Genomic DNA, 20293 nt, shown 5'->3' with positions numbered 1-20293 from the left:
ATGATTTTTACTAATGCTACAAGTGTAGCTTGGATTTCTTCCCTCAATAACTTCAATACTTTGGTGGCGTGTCTGCTAAGTGTTGATCTGCTAACCTTGAGATCAGCAGTTCTAACCCATCAGCCTTGGAAACAAAGGGATCAGTTCCACCCTGTGCTAGGTCCCTGTGAGTCAGGACTGACTTGATGGCAATGAGAAATATGGCCCCAGAATTGAGGAATAGTCCAACTTGAAGGTTAAATTTTTTCTTCGGTTCTTTCAGGCTGAGTAATGTTGAGCATGTCCTTTTGGTTTTCAAGCTCCAGGTCTTCATGTATTACATTATAATCCTTTATTTTCTCTTGTAGGGCCGCCCTTTCAACCTTCATTTTTAGCTTCATCATTTATTCCATTAACATTAGCAACCTTACAATTAGGAACACCTTTCATAGTGTCTTCTGACAGCGATTTTGGCATTTTTTTTCTTTCCGGTGTTTTTTAAATTGATCTTTTTGTTTCCCTCAACTTTCATGTCATCCAACAATGCACCTGGTCTTTGGTCATTAATGTTCAGTGCATCAAATGCCATCTTAAAATGTTCCCTAACTTCTGATGAAATATACTTAAGGTCATGTTTTGGTCTGCTGAACTTGTTTTAATTTTCTTCAACTTCAACTTGCACATGAGCAATTGATTTTTCTGTTCCACAGTCAGCACCTGATCTTCTGACTGGTGCTATTGAGTTTCTCATTTTTTACCATAAACCACAAAATCTTCACACTTAACATTTGATTCTGATTTACAGGGATGATTCTCACCATAATGTATTCCATTCCTTGTCTCAGTTCATTTATAATTACTGTTTATATTGTTGCCAGTGACAATCCCCATGGATGGGTTGTTGGTCTTGAAATATTCTATCATTTGACTCTGTTACCAAGAACAAAAGCTCCAAATCCTGGCCTCTTCTTTGTCTCCGTTTTTTACATTCCAATCACCAGCACATTTTACGTATTTTGATTGCATAGATGATTAATTTCTAGCTGTAGAAGTTGATAAGCGTCTTCAATGTCTTCCTTGGATTAGTAGTTGCTGGGTGGATTTGAATCTCAGTCCTGTGAACTGTGTCCTTGGCGCTATCACTCACACTGTACTTCCTGTATTTCGGGATAGCTCATAACATACACCTTTTGACCGTGGATGTGATATTGACCATCTTCAGTTATTTGCCAGACCTAGGAGAGTAGGTCATGTGATTTTCTGATTGAAAATGGCCAGTGCCAGTCAAGTTCCATTTACTCATGTCAAGACCCCGAACTTCAAGTGCTTGATTGTCTTTTTGACAATGTCCCATTTGGGGTTTTGTTTTATTTTAAGATTTGTACATCATGCAGTTCATTTTCCAGTTATTACTTTTTGTTTTCAGCTATTTCTTCTCATTTTGAGTCATGCCCTACGAGGATCCAAAACTGTCCTTCAATCACAATGTTAAGATCATGTAAGATTGACTCTGCTTTCAGGGCTAGTTCTCATTCAGTAATCCTTTGAGTGCCTTTCAATGTGAGGGGCTCATTTTCCAGCAGCGTCTTATTAGACACTGATCCCATGTGATGCATATATGCTACATGTGTATACATGTGATACATACATGCTAAAACAGGGACATTTTACTGGTCCATGTTTTTAATAACAGATTAGCAGAGCCTTCTTCCTAGTTTTCTTTGGTCTGGAAGTTCCACTGAAACCTGTCACCATCTGCTGTCGGTGATTCTTCGGTTATTTAAGATGCTTGCAGCCTAGCTGTCAGCATCACAGCAAGGGCAGGCCCCTGCCTCACAAGCACATGACAGTGTCCCGCCACAGTACAACACACGGAGAATATACGTCTATGCACTCATGTATTTTATACGTATACATATTTCAAAATAGTCCATGGGAAAATCCCATTATCCCTTAATTTTATGAACTTTTTGAAGTCCCCTCATATGTATAAACTGAAAGGCCAAACTCACTGCCATCAAGTCAGTTCTGACTCATGGCCACCCTATAGGGCAGAGCAGAACTGCTCATGTAGGTTTCTAAGTCTGTAACTCTTTTATTTTGTTTTGTTTAATCATTTTATTGGGGTCTCATACAATTCTTATCACTATCCATACATATATCCATTGTGTCAAGAACATATGTATATTTGTTGCCATCATCATTCGCAAAACTTTTACCTTCTACTTGAGCCCTTAATATCTGCTGCTCATTTTTTCCATCCCTCCCCACTCCCCCTACCTCATGAACCCTTCATCATTCATACATTAGTATTATTTTGTCATATATTACACTGTCTGATGTCTCCCCCTGCCCTCTTCTCTGCTGTCCCTCCCCCAGGGAGGAGGCTATACGTAGATTCCTGTAATCAGTTCCCCCTTTCTATCCCACATTCTCTCCACCCTCCAGGCATGGCCAGTCTCATCAATGGTTCTGAAGGAGTCATCTGTCCTGGATTCCCTGTGTTTCCAGTTGCTATCTGTACCAATGTACATCCTCTAGTCTAGCCAGATTTGCAAGGTAGAATTGGTATCAGATATTGGGGGGGCGGGGGGAAGAAGCATTCAAGAACTAGAGGAAAGTTATATGTTTCATCATTGCTACACTGCACCCTGCCTGGTTCATCTCCTCCCCACAACCCCTCAGCAAGGGGTGTCCAGTTGGCTACTATTGGGCTTTGAGTCTCCACTCTGCACTCACCCACATTTTCAACAATATGATTTTTTGTTCCTTGATGCTTGATACCTGATCTCTTCGACAGCTCGTGGTCACACAGGCTGGTGTGTTTCTTCCATGTGGGATTTGTTGCTTCTGAGCTACATGGCCACTTGTTTATCTTCGAGCTTTTAAGATCCCTGACGCTATATCTTTTGATAGCTGGGCACCATCAGCTTTCTTCACCACATTTGCTTATGCACACGTTTGACTTCATTGATCGTATCAGGGAGGTGGGTATCCACTGATATGGTTTTTAGCTCTTTGATATCTGATAACTGGTCCCTTCTGCACCTTGACTGTAACTCTTTATGGGAGTAAAGTGCCCCATCTTTCTCAGGCAGAGAACCTAGTGGTTTTGAACTGCTAACCTTGTGAATCACAGTCCAAAGCCTAACCACTATGCCACCAGGACTCCTTCTTATATGTATGAAAAATTATATTTGAAAAGAGCCTATATACCAACATTTTATGAATAAATCATATGAAGGAACTTTATACATGCAGATTATGACTTATTTGATAACAAAACAGCTAATTTTCAATAATATGTTTTTGTTATAGATATATAACAGTCATAGGTTAATATCAGGGAAACACATAGAATATATTCAGACATACTTTTTTCCATTACCTTCTTAAAACCAAGATTATGTGTTCATGTACTTGTGTGTAGGCCGATGTCTTGACTCTACCATATCAGATTTTTAGCAATTGAAGTTAATCTTGAACATCTCAGATTATGGATAGTATATTGTTGCTTTTTTATAAGTTTCCATCAAGTCAGTATCTGCCTACTCAATCCTTATTTGAGGTCAGAAAATTTTGGAAAGATGACTTCAGGAAACAATAATAAAACCCAAACCAATAATTAGCGTCTTTCGCTTGTAAATTTCTCTGTCTTGGTCTCTGCTGATGTGTGCATCTCTCTCTCTGTCTCTCCTGGAGAGATTAACTCTCTATATACATTTGCCACTCCAATAAACTTTCTTCCTATTTCTGACACAGATTCCCCTCAATCTTTCCTTTAAGTACGTATCTTGCTTAAGTACTTACCTTGTGTCTTGTGAACATAGATAATATGATGTTTTTATCTATTAGTCTCTATTTGATTTACATTTATTTTTAACGCATGTTAAAGCCAGAGATGCATTAGGTGCATCCCCCATTCGGTGCCATCACATGAGTTCCTACACGTAGCCCCTTATGTATCACCGAAACAAGCACCTCCTGCCCCGCCCAGCCTCACCATTGTTCTCCTGTTGGAGTCCGACTCTTAAAGCCTCTGTGTCAGTTCATCTTGTCGAAGGTCTTCCTTTTTCCCCTGGCCCTGCACTTGACCAAGCATCATGTCCTTTTCCATGGACTTGTCTTCCCCGATAACATGTCCAAAGTGTGTGAAATAGTTTGACCATCCTTGCTTCTAAGGCGCATGCTGCCTGTACTTCTGAGACAGGTCGGTTTGTTCTTTTGGCAGCTCACGTTGCTGTCAATATTCTTTGTTATCATAGTTCATAATTCTTCTTCAGCCTTCTGTATTCAATGCTCCACTTTCACATGGCATATATGAAGTCGCTGAAAATTCTGTGGCTTGGGTCAGGTACCCTATAGGACTCGACATATTATTCTTGCTTTTCAAGGTTTTAAAGAGATTTTGTGCAGCAGGTTTATCCGGTGAAATGTGTCACTTTATCTCTTGTTTACTGCTTCCATGGGCATTGATTGTGGATCTAATTAAGGCAAAATCTTGTCCTTTATGACTTTTATATATATCTTTCATCATTATTAGACAAAGCCAAAATAACTATTGCCCAATTTCTGTTATTTGAATGTTCTATTGTTTATACCCCATATAAGATGACTTCCAGAATCTATAATTTCTTAACTTAACCTAGTCTTACATCCATGGCCTTTAGCTGCATTTCCCACACATCTTTTCTTCACAACACTGACATGCCACAATTCTTGCTCCCATCTTACTGTCTTGTTGCTTTAAGAGTCATTCAAGGATTCGTTATTTTGAGTATATGAATTCTCACATTTATTTCCAACATTTTATGTAATACACACACATCTTATTTCTTTATTTTTCGTATTCATGACTCTCAGGAAAGTTTTCAGAAATCTTGAGAGGCCTTGGTTTCAAGTATACCTGGTAGAACATACTCTATTATTTTCACTTTCTTGTTGGAAGATAATTTACCTCACAAATATGAAACCCTCCACTGAAGATACTTAAGTTGATACCGTTGACACATGATGCCTATGGCTAATCACTTTTTTTTAAAAAAATCACTTTATTGGAGGCTCTTTCAGCTCTTTTAACAATCCATACATGCATCCATCCTGTGTTGCCATCATCATTTTCAAAATATTTTCTTTCTACTTGAGCCCTTGGTATCAGCCCCTCATTTTTTCTCTCCTTCTTCCCACCTTCCCTCACTCATGAACCCTTGATCATTTATAAATTATTGTTTTCATATCTTACTCTGACCACTATCGCCCTTCACTAACTTTTCTGTTGCTTGTCCCCCTTGGGGCAGGGGGTTATAGTGGATCAATGTGATCAGTTTACGCTTTCTCCTCCCACCTTCCCTCTGCCCTCGTGAGAGGGCTACTCTCATTATTGGTGCTGACGGCGTTGATCTGTCCTGGCTTGCTTGGGTTGAGAGCTCTTATCTGTACCAGTGTACATGCTCTGGTCTAACCAAATTTGTAAGGTAAAATCGTCTTCCCAACACAATCGCTGAAGTCAAAATGGGTGTATAAACAAACAATGGGATCAAGTACCAGACCTTAAAAGACCAGAACAAATAATCATATCACAAATGAGGGTGAGGGTGGAAAGGAGACACAAAATCCATCTGTAGACAGTTGGCCATCCCCTCACAGAACGGTCACAAGGAAGAGCCAAGCCAGCCAGGGTGCAGTACAGTACTGACAAAACACACACCTTTCCTCTAGTTCTTTAGTGCTTCCTCTCCTCCCCCACCCCCCAATATCATAACCCAACTTCTACCTTACAAATCCAGCTGGAGCAGAGTGTGTACACTGGTACATATAAGAGCATGGTTAATCTCTTAATGTTCCTTTTAATAAAGTATATTATTAACATGAATAATCTGAAGAACTTTGCATATTTCTCGAATACCAGTAGTATCACTTTCCTTTTTGGATCCTACAATCTCAGTGTGTAAAATTTCCAGTCTAATGCTAGGTGAAGTTATTTACGCCACACATTATGTAAATTCATAGGCTTTCATTGAGATTTAGAGATAGACATTATTTTCTAAGAATAAACATGGTGATTTATATGCTGTTAAGTGTATCAACTGTACTAACAGGCTTTTTGTTTTCTGATCTTGTATGTTCCTTATTATAACAGTTTGGGAGATTTAATTATTTCCAGGTTACTTTCCCTTGTCCTCCTACAGAAATGTTCAGATAAAAATAACCCTACTTATAGCTTGTTAAATCTTTATCGTCTTTATCTTTATCAGAAGAATAAAGGACATGTCCATGGATAACGTGGCAGGAGTCAAGCCCGTGGAAGGTTTTAGAGAATCATTTGCTGCCTCCTGAGCTGGAGGCTTTTGTGGACAGAGCTCAGGAAGCTGCCATGGCTTCGGGGCAAAGCAGGGTTTTGCAGATAAACTTTAAGTCAGAGTCTACCTTTCAGAGCCAGATATAATTTTGTGGATTAATTAATACTTGGGAGGGCTTTGAGGATGAAAGCCACTGTGAGCATGCCGTGTTTTCTTATTTTAAAACCAAGAACAAAAATAAAATAAAAGAGGAATAAAAAAAAAAAAAAACCAAGAACAGCCACTTTGGGAAAACAATTCTGTTGATGAAACAGTGCTTTCCTTAAATAGCAAGATTTCCAAAAGTGCTGTGATCTTTGAAACATCTACCTTCGAGCTGGTAGTATGTGAATAAGAAGTTATAAATTTAAATAATTCCAACCGAAACTATCCCCAAACGCTCATGTTTTATGTGGCCTTCCTTTTCCGAGGCAAAACTGTGCTTACTAGTTCAAGCAATTGTTGAGGCTGTCCCTGTGCTTGGACCCTGCTAGGTTGGGGTGTGCCGTTGTCTGCTCAATAGACGTGTCTTCTCACTCCAGATGCTCTCAGGCCACTTACGAAGGGAGATATTAATCAAATAAATACACGCACCATCTTTGAAGCACAAATTACAGAATGTGCTACAAGGATCAAGGCTTAATGAAAGAAGTAGAACCTGCCTTAGTTTAGGAAAGCGCTTTTTGAAAGGGGGATTGAGGTTGGATTTTCAGGCTGGCTAGGGGATAGCTAAGCAGAGTTCTGGAAGTCGGCAATTCCACGCAGGAGGTAATATAAGGGGAAAGGTCTGAAGGTGGAAGCAAAGTTGCTGAATTTGAAAACTGCCATAAAGCCATGAGGGGTAGAATACAATGACTCTGTAACTCAGAGGAAGGCAGTGTTCAGAACATTTGGAGTCTTGAGTTATCATAAAAAGTATGTAAGGCACATAAACACAGACTCACCCGACAAAGAACACCCCCAAATCCACTTCCACTAAGTTGATTCTGACTCATAGCAACCTCCTAGGACAGGGAGGAAGTGGAGGGTAAAGATGAGGCTTTCTACTCCCATTGTAAAGAGAAGGCACAGCAAATGATCCCACCTAGGCGCATGTTGGAGGTATATTGATGTCTGGGGCAATGGAATAAAAGACACAGAAGTAGCTAAAAGCTTGTAGCGTTGAGCCATCTTTCCTTCCCTATCGCCTAGTCCAAAATTAGGTTATAACAAATCAATTAAATTCCATAATAGCGTCCCCAGACAGGGACCAGGAAGGTCGGTCTCAATGAACTCCAGTGTCAGATAAAGAAAGACCAGCACATTCATACTCAGATCCCAAACATGAAGAGGTAGAATTCAGCAAAGAGCCAAGAGAAATGGAAAACAAAACAGAAAGGAGAGATGGAACACAGGAAAGACCTTTGGAAATTGCGGCCCTTTAACTGAAATAGGAAAATGTGCTCTTGTCAACCCATCGCCTAAGCAGAACGGAGATTTCTCAGCGATGCCCAAACGCAACCCACCGTCACAAGAGCAAAAGCTCAAAAACAAACAAACACACACACACACACACACACAAACCAAGGTTAGGGTAGGGGGTGTTCTAAGAACAACTATAAAGTGACAGCTTGAGGAGTTACGGCAAATCAATCAAAGGCATGTGAATAAAATCCCCCTTGTAATGCACAGGGGTTTAAACTGACCGGGAGATGCACTTGGCAAATGTCATCCAAGTGAATGCTTTGCCAGAGCCAACATTTGAAACACAGTTCAAGACTTTGAGTCAATCCCCGGAGCTCAGCATCTCCTCCTGAGAGAGAAGGATGGAGAATGTCCAGGAAAACTTTGTGCCGTGTGTGTGTGTGTGTGTGTGTGTGTGTGTGTGTGTGTGTGTGTGTGTGAGAGAGAGAGAGAGAGAGAGAGAGAGCGCGCGCGAGCTGGTTGTGGGATGGCGGTTGCTGGTGGTAAGATCAGCAAGCAACTGGAATTCACCTGTTCTTTGTGTGGGGGGGGGCGGGGGAGTTGACAGTCTGCTTCCATGAAGATTATAGCCTTATAAACCCCATGGGGCACTTTGATTTTGTCACATATCATATGTATATAACTCCATAATTGTATGCGTAGATGAACAAATAGATTGCAATGGGCAAAGCGCACCAATTTGGGGTTTAAGATCAAGAGAAACTTTTCAAGGGTTCAGTTTTCCTTTTCTCCTTGGTGACACAGAAACATTATTCTTTGTTTTTATTCAACCATCCTTTTCATGCAATCTTTGTAACCTGCTTGAGAATTCTGATGGGCCCCTCATAAAGAGTATGAATACATGAAGCAGGGAAACAATAGAGAGGTCTGTGGGCCCAGCCCCAATCCCAACTACATGGAAACTTTCCTCTCCTCTCCCACAAGAATGCACTACAGAGCACAGCACTGAAGCTGCAGTTCAGGGAGAGAGGTACGTCTGATCAGAGCACACTGGAGCAAACGAAGAGGGAAGGAGAGAGTGAAGCACATCCTGGCCCATCAAACTCTGAGGATGATATTCCTGCTTATGCAGCTTATGCACAGAGAGGACCATAGGGCCGCCCCCACCATGTGACAAGACATCCCTCACTGACCCATGTCCCTCCGGGGGAAAACACTGGAGGCACAGTTGCAGAATTGCACCTGATCTGACCCCACCACATAGGCGAAATGCTAACGGCATGCAGCAGAGCAGCAACAGGAGCAAAGCAGTGACGTTCCCAGGGAATACCAAAAATGGACTTTGGGCCTAGGCATGGCACCCCATCAGACTCTACTGGAAAACACTCCTAAAGGTCCACAAACAAACTTGGAACTATTTACAGGCTTTTTTTTGTCGTTGGTTTGTTGTTTTTTTGTTTTGCTCTGTCTTGTTTTTGTGCTTATTATTGTCTCTGCATGTCTAGATAAGATAGGCAGGATAAACAATATGGAGGAGAAAACAATGGCATTGACAATACTGGGGGGACGTGGGAGAGAGGGAGGTGGGGGAAAGGAAGTGGTGTTAACAAACTGAGAGACAAAGGAACAATAAGTGATCTAAAATCGGAGGCTAGGATGGTGTAAGAGGCCAGGTAGGACTTGATCAAGGGCAATGTAACTGAGAGGAATTACTGAAACCCAAATGAAGGCTGAGCACGCTAGTGGGACAAGAGGAAAGTAAAAGGAAATAGATGACAGAACTAGGAGGCAAAGGACATTTATAGAGGTCTAAATACAGGCATGTACATATGTAATATATTTACATTTACATATATTTATATGTTAAATATCAAAGTAGTAGACGGACACTCTGCCTCCACTCAAGTACTCCCTCAACACAGAACACTTTGTTCTACTAATCTGGCATTCCATGATGCTCAGCTCCCCAACACAATTGTTGTTCCTCATGGTGTATGTCCAACACTAGTCTACATCTGTGGTCAAAGATCCATTATTGTAACAAAGAGTTAATGTAGAAATAACTGGAGATAGAAGGGTGTGTCTGTGCAATGAGTCCCAAAGGGGAAAGGGGAGCAGCCTGGAAAGGAGGCTGAGAAAAGGAAGGTCAGGAGCAAGCATGCAGAGAGGGAAATCTGCGTTAGTGGGCAGATGAGGAAGTAAGGAAAGTGACACATCAGGCAGAGGTTAAGCAGTGTTACCAAAGAAGATTGTGTATTGGTTTGGGACTTTTAAGTTAACAAGCAAACAAAGAAACATCAAATAAATAAAACAAACATAACACAAAGTACTATGATACATTAGAAATTGACCATGTTGCATATGAATCATTATTAAATTGGAATCTAAATGCTGACTGCGTGAAAATCATAGTGTTTTTGGGTTATAATTATGGGGGGATGATGCAAACTTTTATCGAGGAAGGTCCCTTCATCATCCAGAAGGGCACTACTCAAGAATGCTCACAACATTCAGAGGTAGGGTTTCTCTCAGCTTGGTGTATCTAGAATAATCAAACTTATCAATATTATTAATGTTACCCAAAATGAGGAGCCCTTGGGGGTAATTTCACAGTAACCAAATTTATAAGAATCTGATGTATGAATTACAACTATGGTGTTCGGTTATACCTTTACAACAGGTGATAACGAGGCTACTTATCTACATTTTAAATTAACAGACCTAAGAAGCTTCACAAGGTGTCAGAAGTTGTTAATAAGAACAGAGTCTGAAGGAAAGAGAAGTGCAGAATGCAATGGATTCTGACAATAGAAGTCTGAGCTCCCTTTGCATGGTCCAGACACAGATTGCTCCTCCAGGGAATCCTCTGTGAGCACAGTTTTGAAAAGTGAATAGCCTTATTCTTGGGCACAGAGCATTGTAAAGTGAATTGTGGCAGATGCCACACTCAAAATGCACTATCTTATCACTTGATCTCCCTTTGACCCATTTAATGCTGTTTCAATATTTTTTTAAATGAGGGGAAATACGTGTGGATTAAGCCCCTATTAAATCCCCTCTGATCATGGACCAACCAGGGATGAAACAGTCTTGCTAATATGCGGAACGCACTGGAAAGCAGTTTGCTGCAGATGCAGTTTGGTCAAAATTTAGCCCTCCAGCATTTGCTCTCCCTGATGATCCATTTATTCTATGTGTTCATATTTTCTGCTTTATTTTCAATTGAGGTTTTTATCTGCTTTACTTTGCTGTTACTGTTAGTTTGTAAAAATGTTTTCTGTGTGTGAAATTCAGGGTAGGTAAATCTATAGAGATAGTATTGGGTCTATGGCAAATGGGGCTGTGGGATAAGGAGCTAACAATAACAAACACAAGAATGAAGAAGGTGGTCTGAAATTGATTGGGGTGATAATTGTACAACTCTTCTGGATGCGACTGAATTATATGCTATTTCAATTATATGCCAGTAAAACTGTTGGAAAATAAATAAATAAAGTGAACTATAACAAATATATTGTCAGAACGAATATTACAATGCTTAAGTATCATGTAGCTTATTGTTAAAAGGCAATCCTTTCTCATGAAAATATCATGAAAGGCTTGGCCAATTTCCCATCTTTTCCATTTAAAAAGTTGTGTTGTTTGATGAAATCGTGTAGACAAATCACATGCTTGGAACAATACTTCCTTCTTCTGAGAACAACATGGAACCTTCACATAGAAATTTTCATTGCCAGTACTCACTGTTCTAGCCCAGGTTGATATTTCTGTGACTGGTGTTAAGTTAATCAAGAGTTACCTTCTCATCTCCTGACTCGTCCAGTGCGTCCAACTTAGGTTGGTAAACACTTGCTAGCTAGGTATCCCAGTGCCATTCATTCTTCTCATCCGTATCTCAGCTCCGTTGTGTCTGCTAAGCACTTCCTCATTGCTGGCAAACTGGCTGGCATCCCATCAGGAAAAATTGCATAATCTCTTCCTCTACTTAAGGTTACATAGCATCTTTAGGGGACATTGGACAAATCGTTCAGAAATCCAGATAGAGCTAACATCTAAAGACTGACATTCTTAAGTATGTATATTTTACATTGGGGAATACTATGCATTTTTAAATTTCAGTCTATACTGGCTCTTGGCCTGTAGAATCCTAAATGTAGATCTTATTTAAATTACTGGAGAATTTATATTTAAATTACTGGAGAAAACCAACACCTGAGCCCTGGATGGCCAATTTACTAAACTGTAATTTATAGCTTCCTATCCCTTCAGACCAATGGATGAACATACATTAGAAATAATTAATTAGAATAATTAATAAAATCCCATGTTTAAACTCACATGAAAATACATACTTTCAAGTCATTATGAGCTTCCAAGAATAATGGATTCCTAGTACCAGGAACATATAAGGTATTTCAAAGTATGATGACAAGGAATAATAAATTAAATATTGGAATTTATGGGAGCTTTACTTACTATCATGGGATGCAAAACAATTCAATAATCTCAATATAGGAATTCTGATTTGAGTTTTCTATAGAAAGTAAAACTACCCCCCCTTGAGATGGCTTGAGGGGAGACTGATATCCCATCACACCAAAAGTCAAAGGAGGTACCTTGAATGTGAATCCACAAGAGTGCTAACTTCAGTACGACTCCAGCGATCATTGCACTTCATGGAAGCAAAATAACTTGTATGTAGAAAAGACATTGAATGAATTAATGGGGATTTTGCACAAGAGACGATGGAAGCAATGAATTCTTGATCCCTAAAGTGGAAATGTATATGAAATTCACCAAACAAAACAAAACTCATTGTCATGAGTTGATCCTAACCCGTAATGACCCTGTAGGGGAGGGAAGAATGGCTATGCGGGTTACCACGAGTGTAACTCTCTTCAGGGGGAGAAAACTCTAGTCTTTGTCCTGAGGAGCATCTGGTGGCTTCGTACTTCTGATCTTTTGTTTAGCAGCCCAGCGTGTCACCACTATGCCACCTGCATAATACTGAATGTAGAAATGTACATGGAGTCCCTAGGTGTTGGAATGGGCTGCGCACATGACTCCTAGCAAAAGGGTGGACATTTAGAATTTACCCCTGGCATCTCAGACTACATGTTTTGGTGATAACTTTGAAAATTCAATGGAGCATTTCCAGTCTCCATTCATGAACTCACCAGGAGTCAGAATCTATTTACAACAAACAGCAGTTTAAAAAACCAAACATAGATATGTAAATAAATGCATGCCAGTCATTGGTAATAGTACATGGTAGGGAAGTTCAGAAGCTTCTTCTATGACTTAAGAGGTCATTGAACTGGTGCAATGAGAGAGGATGGCTAAAGCTTTACTCAACTCTTCCTTCTTTTTCTTGGGACATCTGTGTAGTCATGATTGGTAATTCTGCGCTAACTCAGAACTGTGGGAACTGGCTTAGTCTGTGTGAGGGCAAATATCTCAATTTGTAATGTTCTATCCTGAGAAATTCATCCTGACATGAAGTGCAAGTACTCTGGGAAGAGTCCAGCTGTCTCGAGGGGGATATCACTCCCACTGAGAGAGAATACAAGTTGTTGATTGTATCTTGTCTGTTTGTGGTATTTCTTTCTACAAGAATCTTCACGTGTTTTTTTTTCCTTTCATGTTTCCCTTTCCATTTTAGAAATATAGCCATCATTATAGATACCAGATGTCCACTTATCAGTCTTTTACTGACCATTTTTCAGGGGGGGAAAGCAATATAAAAAGCTGAGAATTGACACATCATTTTTTGGGAAGGCTTGAGGAGGGGTTTTGCTCTGTGGTAGATCTATTCATGTACAGGTGAAGAAAGAACTCGGAAATGGTGGATGAGAAGAGGCATACAACTAAAGGACTGTCATCAGTGTCACTGGCGGTTCACACAGAAACTCTTGAACTGGAGTTTGTTTTGATGTGCATATTTTCAACAATAACTACAAGAGTAAAAATAAAATAAGTTATAAAAAGAAAAATGAGTAAAGATATTTGCTATCTAATAAATCATTCATGTTCCTTTTCATAATCTGTCTTTTGGAAATTTAACTGCTTGTAATGACTATGATCTTGCAGGCACTTCCCATAAGCTATGTGTGCATTATTAATAAAGAGCTATGACTGGAAACTTCCATCACTGCAGCGACTGGAATGCGTAGGCTCATTCGGATTATTAATGCACAGGAATTTGCCACAGTTTTAACATATGCATTCTTTTTGCAGATGGTTGAAAAAGAAGGATATCTTCAAAGAGCCAAAATTGCTGATGGAGGGAAGAAACTAAGGTAATAAAAGTTTTTTAATTCAGGTTTACGTTTCTTTGCCAATTCACATCCTCAATCTGTGTCACTGCCCTTTATTGAGGTATCAATGATCTATGGGACCAAACCAAAACCAAATTCACTGCCACCAAGTCAATTCTGACTCAGAGCAAGCCGATAGGGCAGGGTATAACAGCCCCTTTGGGTATCTGAGACTGTCCGTCTTCACAGGGGTAGAAATCCTTGTCTCTCATTCACGGAGCAGCTGGTGGTTTCAAAGTGCTGACCTTGTGACTATCAACCCAACGCGTTATCCACAAATATGACCAACATTACTTTTATTAGAAGTATAAAATTTTTGATGAAATTTATACATTCTATATTTCAGACTATGTCTAAATTATATATATACTGTTACTGTTGTTCTCCTGAGACTTGAATTTTAAAATATATTATTATTAGTAGTATTATTTTGAAATAAAAAATGTATTAAACTAACAAGATTGGATGGATTAATGTGGACCTTATGAGATTAACCAATTAAGGGATTGAATGAACTGATTTGGGTATATAAAGTATCCCTATATTTTATTGAAAACATAAATTTTTTGAGCTATATTTGTGAAAATTCATGTGTCAGGTAAGAGTTGGAAGTTATTACATTTTGAGCATGGTCGAACAAACACCAGGTGGCTGTTGAGTTAATTGCTGTTAAACAGGCACCTGATTCATAGAGATCCCATGCAACAGGAATTGGACTATTGTGGTCCATAAGGTTGCCTTCGCTCCTTTTTAAAGGTAGATTGGCAGGCCTTGCTTCCAGGTAAACTTTAGTTAGACACTCCAGTGTAGCCTGTTTATCCTCACAAAGATGCCCAAACTTCCACTCTGATGGCTGGGTTTGAGATGTATTGGTTGGGATCGAATGCAAGTGTGTAGCACAGGAGACAAACATTCCGCCACTGGCTCACCACTACCCCTGGTTAGTATAAGGTTGGCAAAAGAAACCAGAGCAGGAAATAACCACTCCCCAGACAACAACTTGCAAACAAAAACCGATTGAGATTAATTAGAGGATATAAAAAAGCTGATGCACATGTTGTACATATTTAGATAGATGGAATTATCAAGAATAAATAGATAAAATCATCTCCATTTTATAATTTTTGCTAACTTGGTTTTCATATTTGGGGCCTATTATACATTATAGTTCTACACAATGACATACGCCTTCTGTGTTTTGTTGCCAACTTCTGTCCATGCACGCCCTCACAGACCATCCCTTATCCCTGAGGTGTGTTTGTATATAGTGCTGTTAGTGTCTCTCTTTAACTTTGCTATGAAAGAATTATAGCACATTTGCAAAAATACCTCCCAGGAGGAGAGAGTGATAGGCAAACAAACATTGAGAGTATATGTTATTTGTGTAAAAGTGCAGTACTTAACTTTGTGCTAGGTGAAATTCAAGATACAGAAGTATGTAGAAAATGTTCATATTAGGAGACAAAGCATTTATCCATGGATGTATTGTATAACAGTAAAAACCATGCAGAACAAATGTACTAATTAGCTTCACAATGGGATACCTGTTAATTGTATAATGCAATTCATTACTAAAAATGACACCCCAGCTCGCACTAGACAATAAAATATTCCTTCATTTGCTAGCTGTAATGGGAAATGTACATATTTATTTAACATAAATAAAATTAAGAAAACAAAAGGTCAACAATTTCACTACTTGAGTTATTTTAATTTTAAATAGCAAATTCTGTTTTCTGCCGTATTCAGTCTTATTTGGGACTCGCTTTTGAAACTTCCACTGTTTCCCTGTAAAGTATCCTTGAGCATACCAAAAGCCAAACCCACTGCATCAAGACAAGCCTAACTCACATGACACCTGGATGGGGTTTCTGAATCCATAAATCTTTATAGGAACAAATAGCCTCATCTTTTCTTCAGGAGCAGTTTATGGATTTGAACCACCAACCTTGCAGTTAGTGGTCCAGTGCTTACAGACCAGGGCCACCAGGACTTCTAACCTTGAACACTCTGCTGTTATTAGCTGTCTTCCATCAATCAGTTCAGCTCAGTGCAACCTTTTGTACAACACACTGCCAACTCCTGTACCGTCTTCACAATTCCTTTTCTGTTCTAGGCCATTGCTGGAACCACTCTGTTGATGTTGTGGGTCTTCCTCATTGTCACTGTTCCTCTATGTCGCCTAGCATGCTGTCCTTTTCAGGGATTACTCACTCATGATAACAGCTTTAAAATAAATGATAGGACATTGCCATTCTTGCTTCTAAGGAGCATCCTGGTTGTACTTCTTCCAAGACAGCTTTGGTTGTTATTTTGGCAGCACATGGACCTTCCAATATTCTTCTCCTGTGCCATAATTCAAGTGTATCCTTTCTTCTTTTCGCTTCCTTATTCAATGTTCAACTTTCACATGCATATGAATGCTTGAAAATACCATAGGTTGGATCAGACACACCTTAATTCTCAAAGGGACATTTCTGCTCTTCCAAACTTTAAAGAGATTGTATGCAGCAGGTTTAGCCAATGCCCCCTATATTTGACTGCTGCTTTCCTGAGCGTCGATTGTGTATCCAAGCAAGATTCTCAGCAACTTCGATCTTTTCTCCATGATGTTAACTGTTGGTCCAGTTTGGAAGACTTTTATTTTTTATGTTAAATTGTAATCCACACTGAAGGCTGCCGTCCTTGGTCTTCATCAGCCAGTGCTTCAAGTCCGCCTCACGGTCAGCAGGCAGGGTGGTGTCCTCTACACATGGATGTTGGGTAGTGTGTCTTTGTCTAACCCTGATGCTATGTTCTTATCCATAGGGTCCATTTTCTCGGATTATTTGCTCAGCACACAGATTGAATAAGTATGGTGAGAGGATGCAACCCTGACACACACCATTTCTCATTTTAGATCATGCAGTTTTCCCTCGGCTTGTCCACATAACTGCTTCTTAATAGAGGCTCGGGTTTCCTATAAGCTCAAGAAGTACTCTGTAATTCGCATGGTTCTCAAGGTTTTCCATAGCTTGTTAAGATCCTTACCGTTGAATTCTTTTTCATGGCCAGTAAAGCACAAGTAAACATCTTTCTGGTTATTCTCTGCTTTTGGCAAAGATCAATCTGTGGTCAGGAATGATAGCTTTTGTTTCAAGTCCTCTTCTGCATAGGATATTGCTCTTTATCTGCTCCATTTCACTTCTGACAACTTTCAATTTTCCTAGTTTTGTACATCATACATTCCGCGTTCCAGTTATTAACAGGTATCTGCAGCTGTTTCGTCTCACTTTGAGTCATGCCCCCTCAGTAAATGAAGGTCTCATTTGCACTGTTAGTCGCCTCTAGCTTGAGAAGGCAGCTCTTCCTCAGTCATGTTTTGAGTGACTTCTAAACGGAGGGGCTCAGCTTCTCGCTCTATCGCTGAGACTATGCTGAAGCTATTTTTAAGGCTTTCTGAATCTGGGCTTTCGGCGGTGAATTCCTCCAAAGCCGAAAGCCTATTCCTTCTTCACAGTGTGTTCTTAGTCTGTAAGGTCTTCTGAAACCTGTTAACTTTGGGTGACCATACTGGTAGTGGAAACACCAGTCACATAGCTTCCAGCATCACATCAACACACAAGCCAACACAGTGTAACAAAATGCCTGACAAGTGGCGGATCTTAACATAAGCCATCCTTATAAGAATGTCTCGTAAAAGGAAGTGCAGAGGGGCAGCCTACTCCCCTTGACAGCACCGTGTTCTGCAGGCCTTCCCGACTGTATGTTGCTGACCCTCCGGTTTGTGACTTCTCCTCCCTCCCTCCCCCCCACCCCCGCATGCTAGCCATCATTTTCTTGCCTTTGAAAACCATCTCTTCACTTTTATAATAGCCTCGTGCAGTAATTGTGATGGACTTATTTCCCTCGGCATAACAGCCTTTAGATTCGCCCAGGTTATAAGTTATGGTTCATATATTCATTGTGTTTGAACAGCGTAATATATTTAATTGTTTATATATAGTGCATTGGGTCTATCCAGTTGAGGGGCATTTCGGTTGTTTCTGTCGTTTTGGTATTGGGAACATTGTTATGCAATGTCTCTTCCTGTCATGGCTCTTATTTCTCCAGGATCTGTACCTAGTCGTGGGATTGCTGAGTCAAATGGAATTTCTATTTCCCGATTTGAAAAAGATGGTGTGCTGCTTACTGCAGGGGCTGCACTATTGTACAGTCTCTCCAGCAGTGCAGGAGGATTGGAATCTTCCAGTATTCTTAGTAGAATGTGTTGTTTTCTTTTCCTTTGTAGAACTTTGCTGTTAATGGCTGGTGGGACTGAATCTCATTGCTGTCTGATTTGTACCTCTCTAATGGGGAGTGATTGTGAAGGTATCTTCAAATGTTTGTTGGCTGCTTGAATGTTTTCCTTGGTGGTCTGTTTGTCTTTTGCCAATTTTTGAATGAATTGTATTTTTTTGTTGAGCTGTTGACGTTTTCTATAAATTTTAGAGATTATTCTCTTGTCCAATATGTTGTTGCAAATACTTTCCCTTGGTCTTTTTACTCTTTTGATGAAATACTTTGGTGCACCTGCGTATCTAGTTTTGGGAGGTGCTGCTTACGTGTTTTCAGTTATGTTTGATAGCGCCTTAATGCCATGTATAGGGCCCCTAAGAGTCTCCCTGTTTTTCCAGTGATCACCTTCATAATTCTAGGGTTTACACTTGGGTCTTGGATCATTCTTGGGTTTTAGAGATATAGTGAGAGATGGGGATGCTGTTTAATTATTCTGCCAGCAGATACACAATTTCCCACATCATTTGTTAAAGACTGTATGTTCCCAATTCATGAGTCGAAGCTCTCCATAGAAACATAGACTTACCTCTGGGTTCTCAATTCGGCGTCATTGGTCTGTGTATCTATCATTGCACCAGTACCAAGCACAACTGTGATGATGTTGTTGATCTTGCGATTGGGAAGTGAGAGGTCTCCTATTTTAGGTGTCTTTTAGTCAAACCTTGCTTAGTCAGGTTTTTTCATTTTCATATAAAGTTGGTAATTCATTTTCCTTCTAGTTAAAGAATGATGTTGAAATCTGGATGAGGATTTTGTTATAGGTTGATCTGTGTGGTGCTGATATTCTCACAGCGCTAAGCCTTCCTCTGCGTGGGTCTGGTATATTCTTCCCCATGTGCAGATCTCGTTTGGCTTCTTGTAGTAGTGTTTTGTAGTTTTTCTTGTACATTTTCCCCCTGTATCTGGTTGTTTATTCCTATGCATTTCATCATTTGGGTGACTACTTTAAATGGTGTTTTTCCTGATTTCCTTTTCAGAGTTCTCATTGTTAGATAGTGTGTGTGTGTGTGTGTGTGTGTGTGTGTGTGTGAGACATTTTTGTTCTTTTTACCATGGGTCGATGCACAGAATTGTCTTGGTGACGCTTCTGAGTTTGTAGTCCTGTGCTGGCATCATCTGTATAAGATCCCTATCTTATTTTATCTTATTCTCCATCTTCGATATTCATTTCCACCTTTTTAGCATATTTAATGTGTGCTTATGAAACCCACTCTCCATATAGTTTTCTGGCTCTGTGGGTAGGATGGTATTTTTAATCACTGAATAGGCATGTGAAAGTTGGACCGTGAGTGAGGAAAACTGGAGAAGAATAGGTGCATTTGAATTATGGTGTTTGGGTGAAGAATACTGAAAGTGCCATAGAAAGAACTGCCAGGAGAATGGCTCAGCCTTGGGGGAAGTATACCAGAATGCTCCTTAAAAGCCAGGGTGGCAAGACTTACATCCTTGTGAGACAACCCATGTGGAGTAGATGCCCAGGAGTGAAGGATCACTTGTTAGTGATGTACACACATTCCTAAAGCCACTGAACAATGTTGCCAGACTGCTCTTCTGAATGCAGGCAGCAGTTTACACTGTTTCTGCAGAATAACTTCCATTTCCTCTAATGTCAGCTTGCAGCGTCTAAGTTTTGCTTAGCTCATGGCTCTGGAGAGTCCTCGGGGCCCTTCTTTTATTTCTCAGATTGCGGCCGCTGAGCATTGCTTCCTGCATTTGGAGTCATCCAGCTTGACCGTCTGAACCTTGAACTCTTCTTAATTTTTGTTGTGAATGCTGATTTGCTGTAAATCCTAATATCTTCGACATAATAGCATCTCGTTCATTTTGAACAATGAGATAGCTTCTCCCCTGGAGACAATGTGTCCCTGGGGCTTGAGGGCTCAGGACAATAGCCTCAGGAGACACCCAGGGCAATGAGCAGAACATAGGGCCTCAAGT

At 40.1% G+C, this 20293-nt stretch overlaps 1 protein-coding gene across 1 annotated transcript in view; it reads left to right on the top strand.

Annotated features, from left to right (window-relative positions):
- Positions 1–20293, top strand: part of ARHGAP15 (Rho GTPase activating protein 15) — a 751376-nt gene that overhangs the window by 60334 nt on the left and 670749 nt on the right. The window contains exon 3 of the mRNA XM_075529808.1: positions 13959–14020. Coding sequence (XP_075385923.1) covers positions 13959–14020 — 62 coding nt within the window. The remainder of the gene's footprint in view (positions 1–13958; positions 14021–20293) is intronic.

The sequence above is a fragment of the Tenrec ecaudatus genome, chromosome 13 (genome assembly GCF_050624435.1).
Source record: "Tenrec ecaudatus isolate mTenEca1 chromosome 13, mTenEca1.hap1, whole genome shotgun sequence".
NCBI lineage: Eukaryota > Metazoa > Chordata > Mammalia > Afrosoricida > Tenrecidae > Tenrec > Tenrec ecaudatus.
This window is presented reverse-complemented; position numbering and strand designations above follow the sequence as displayed.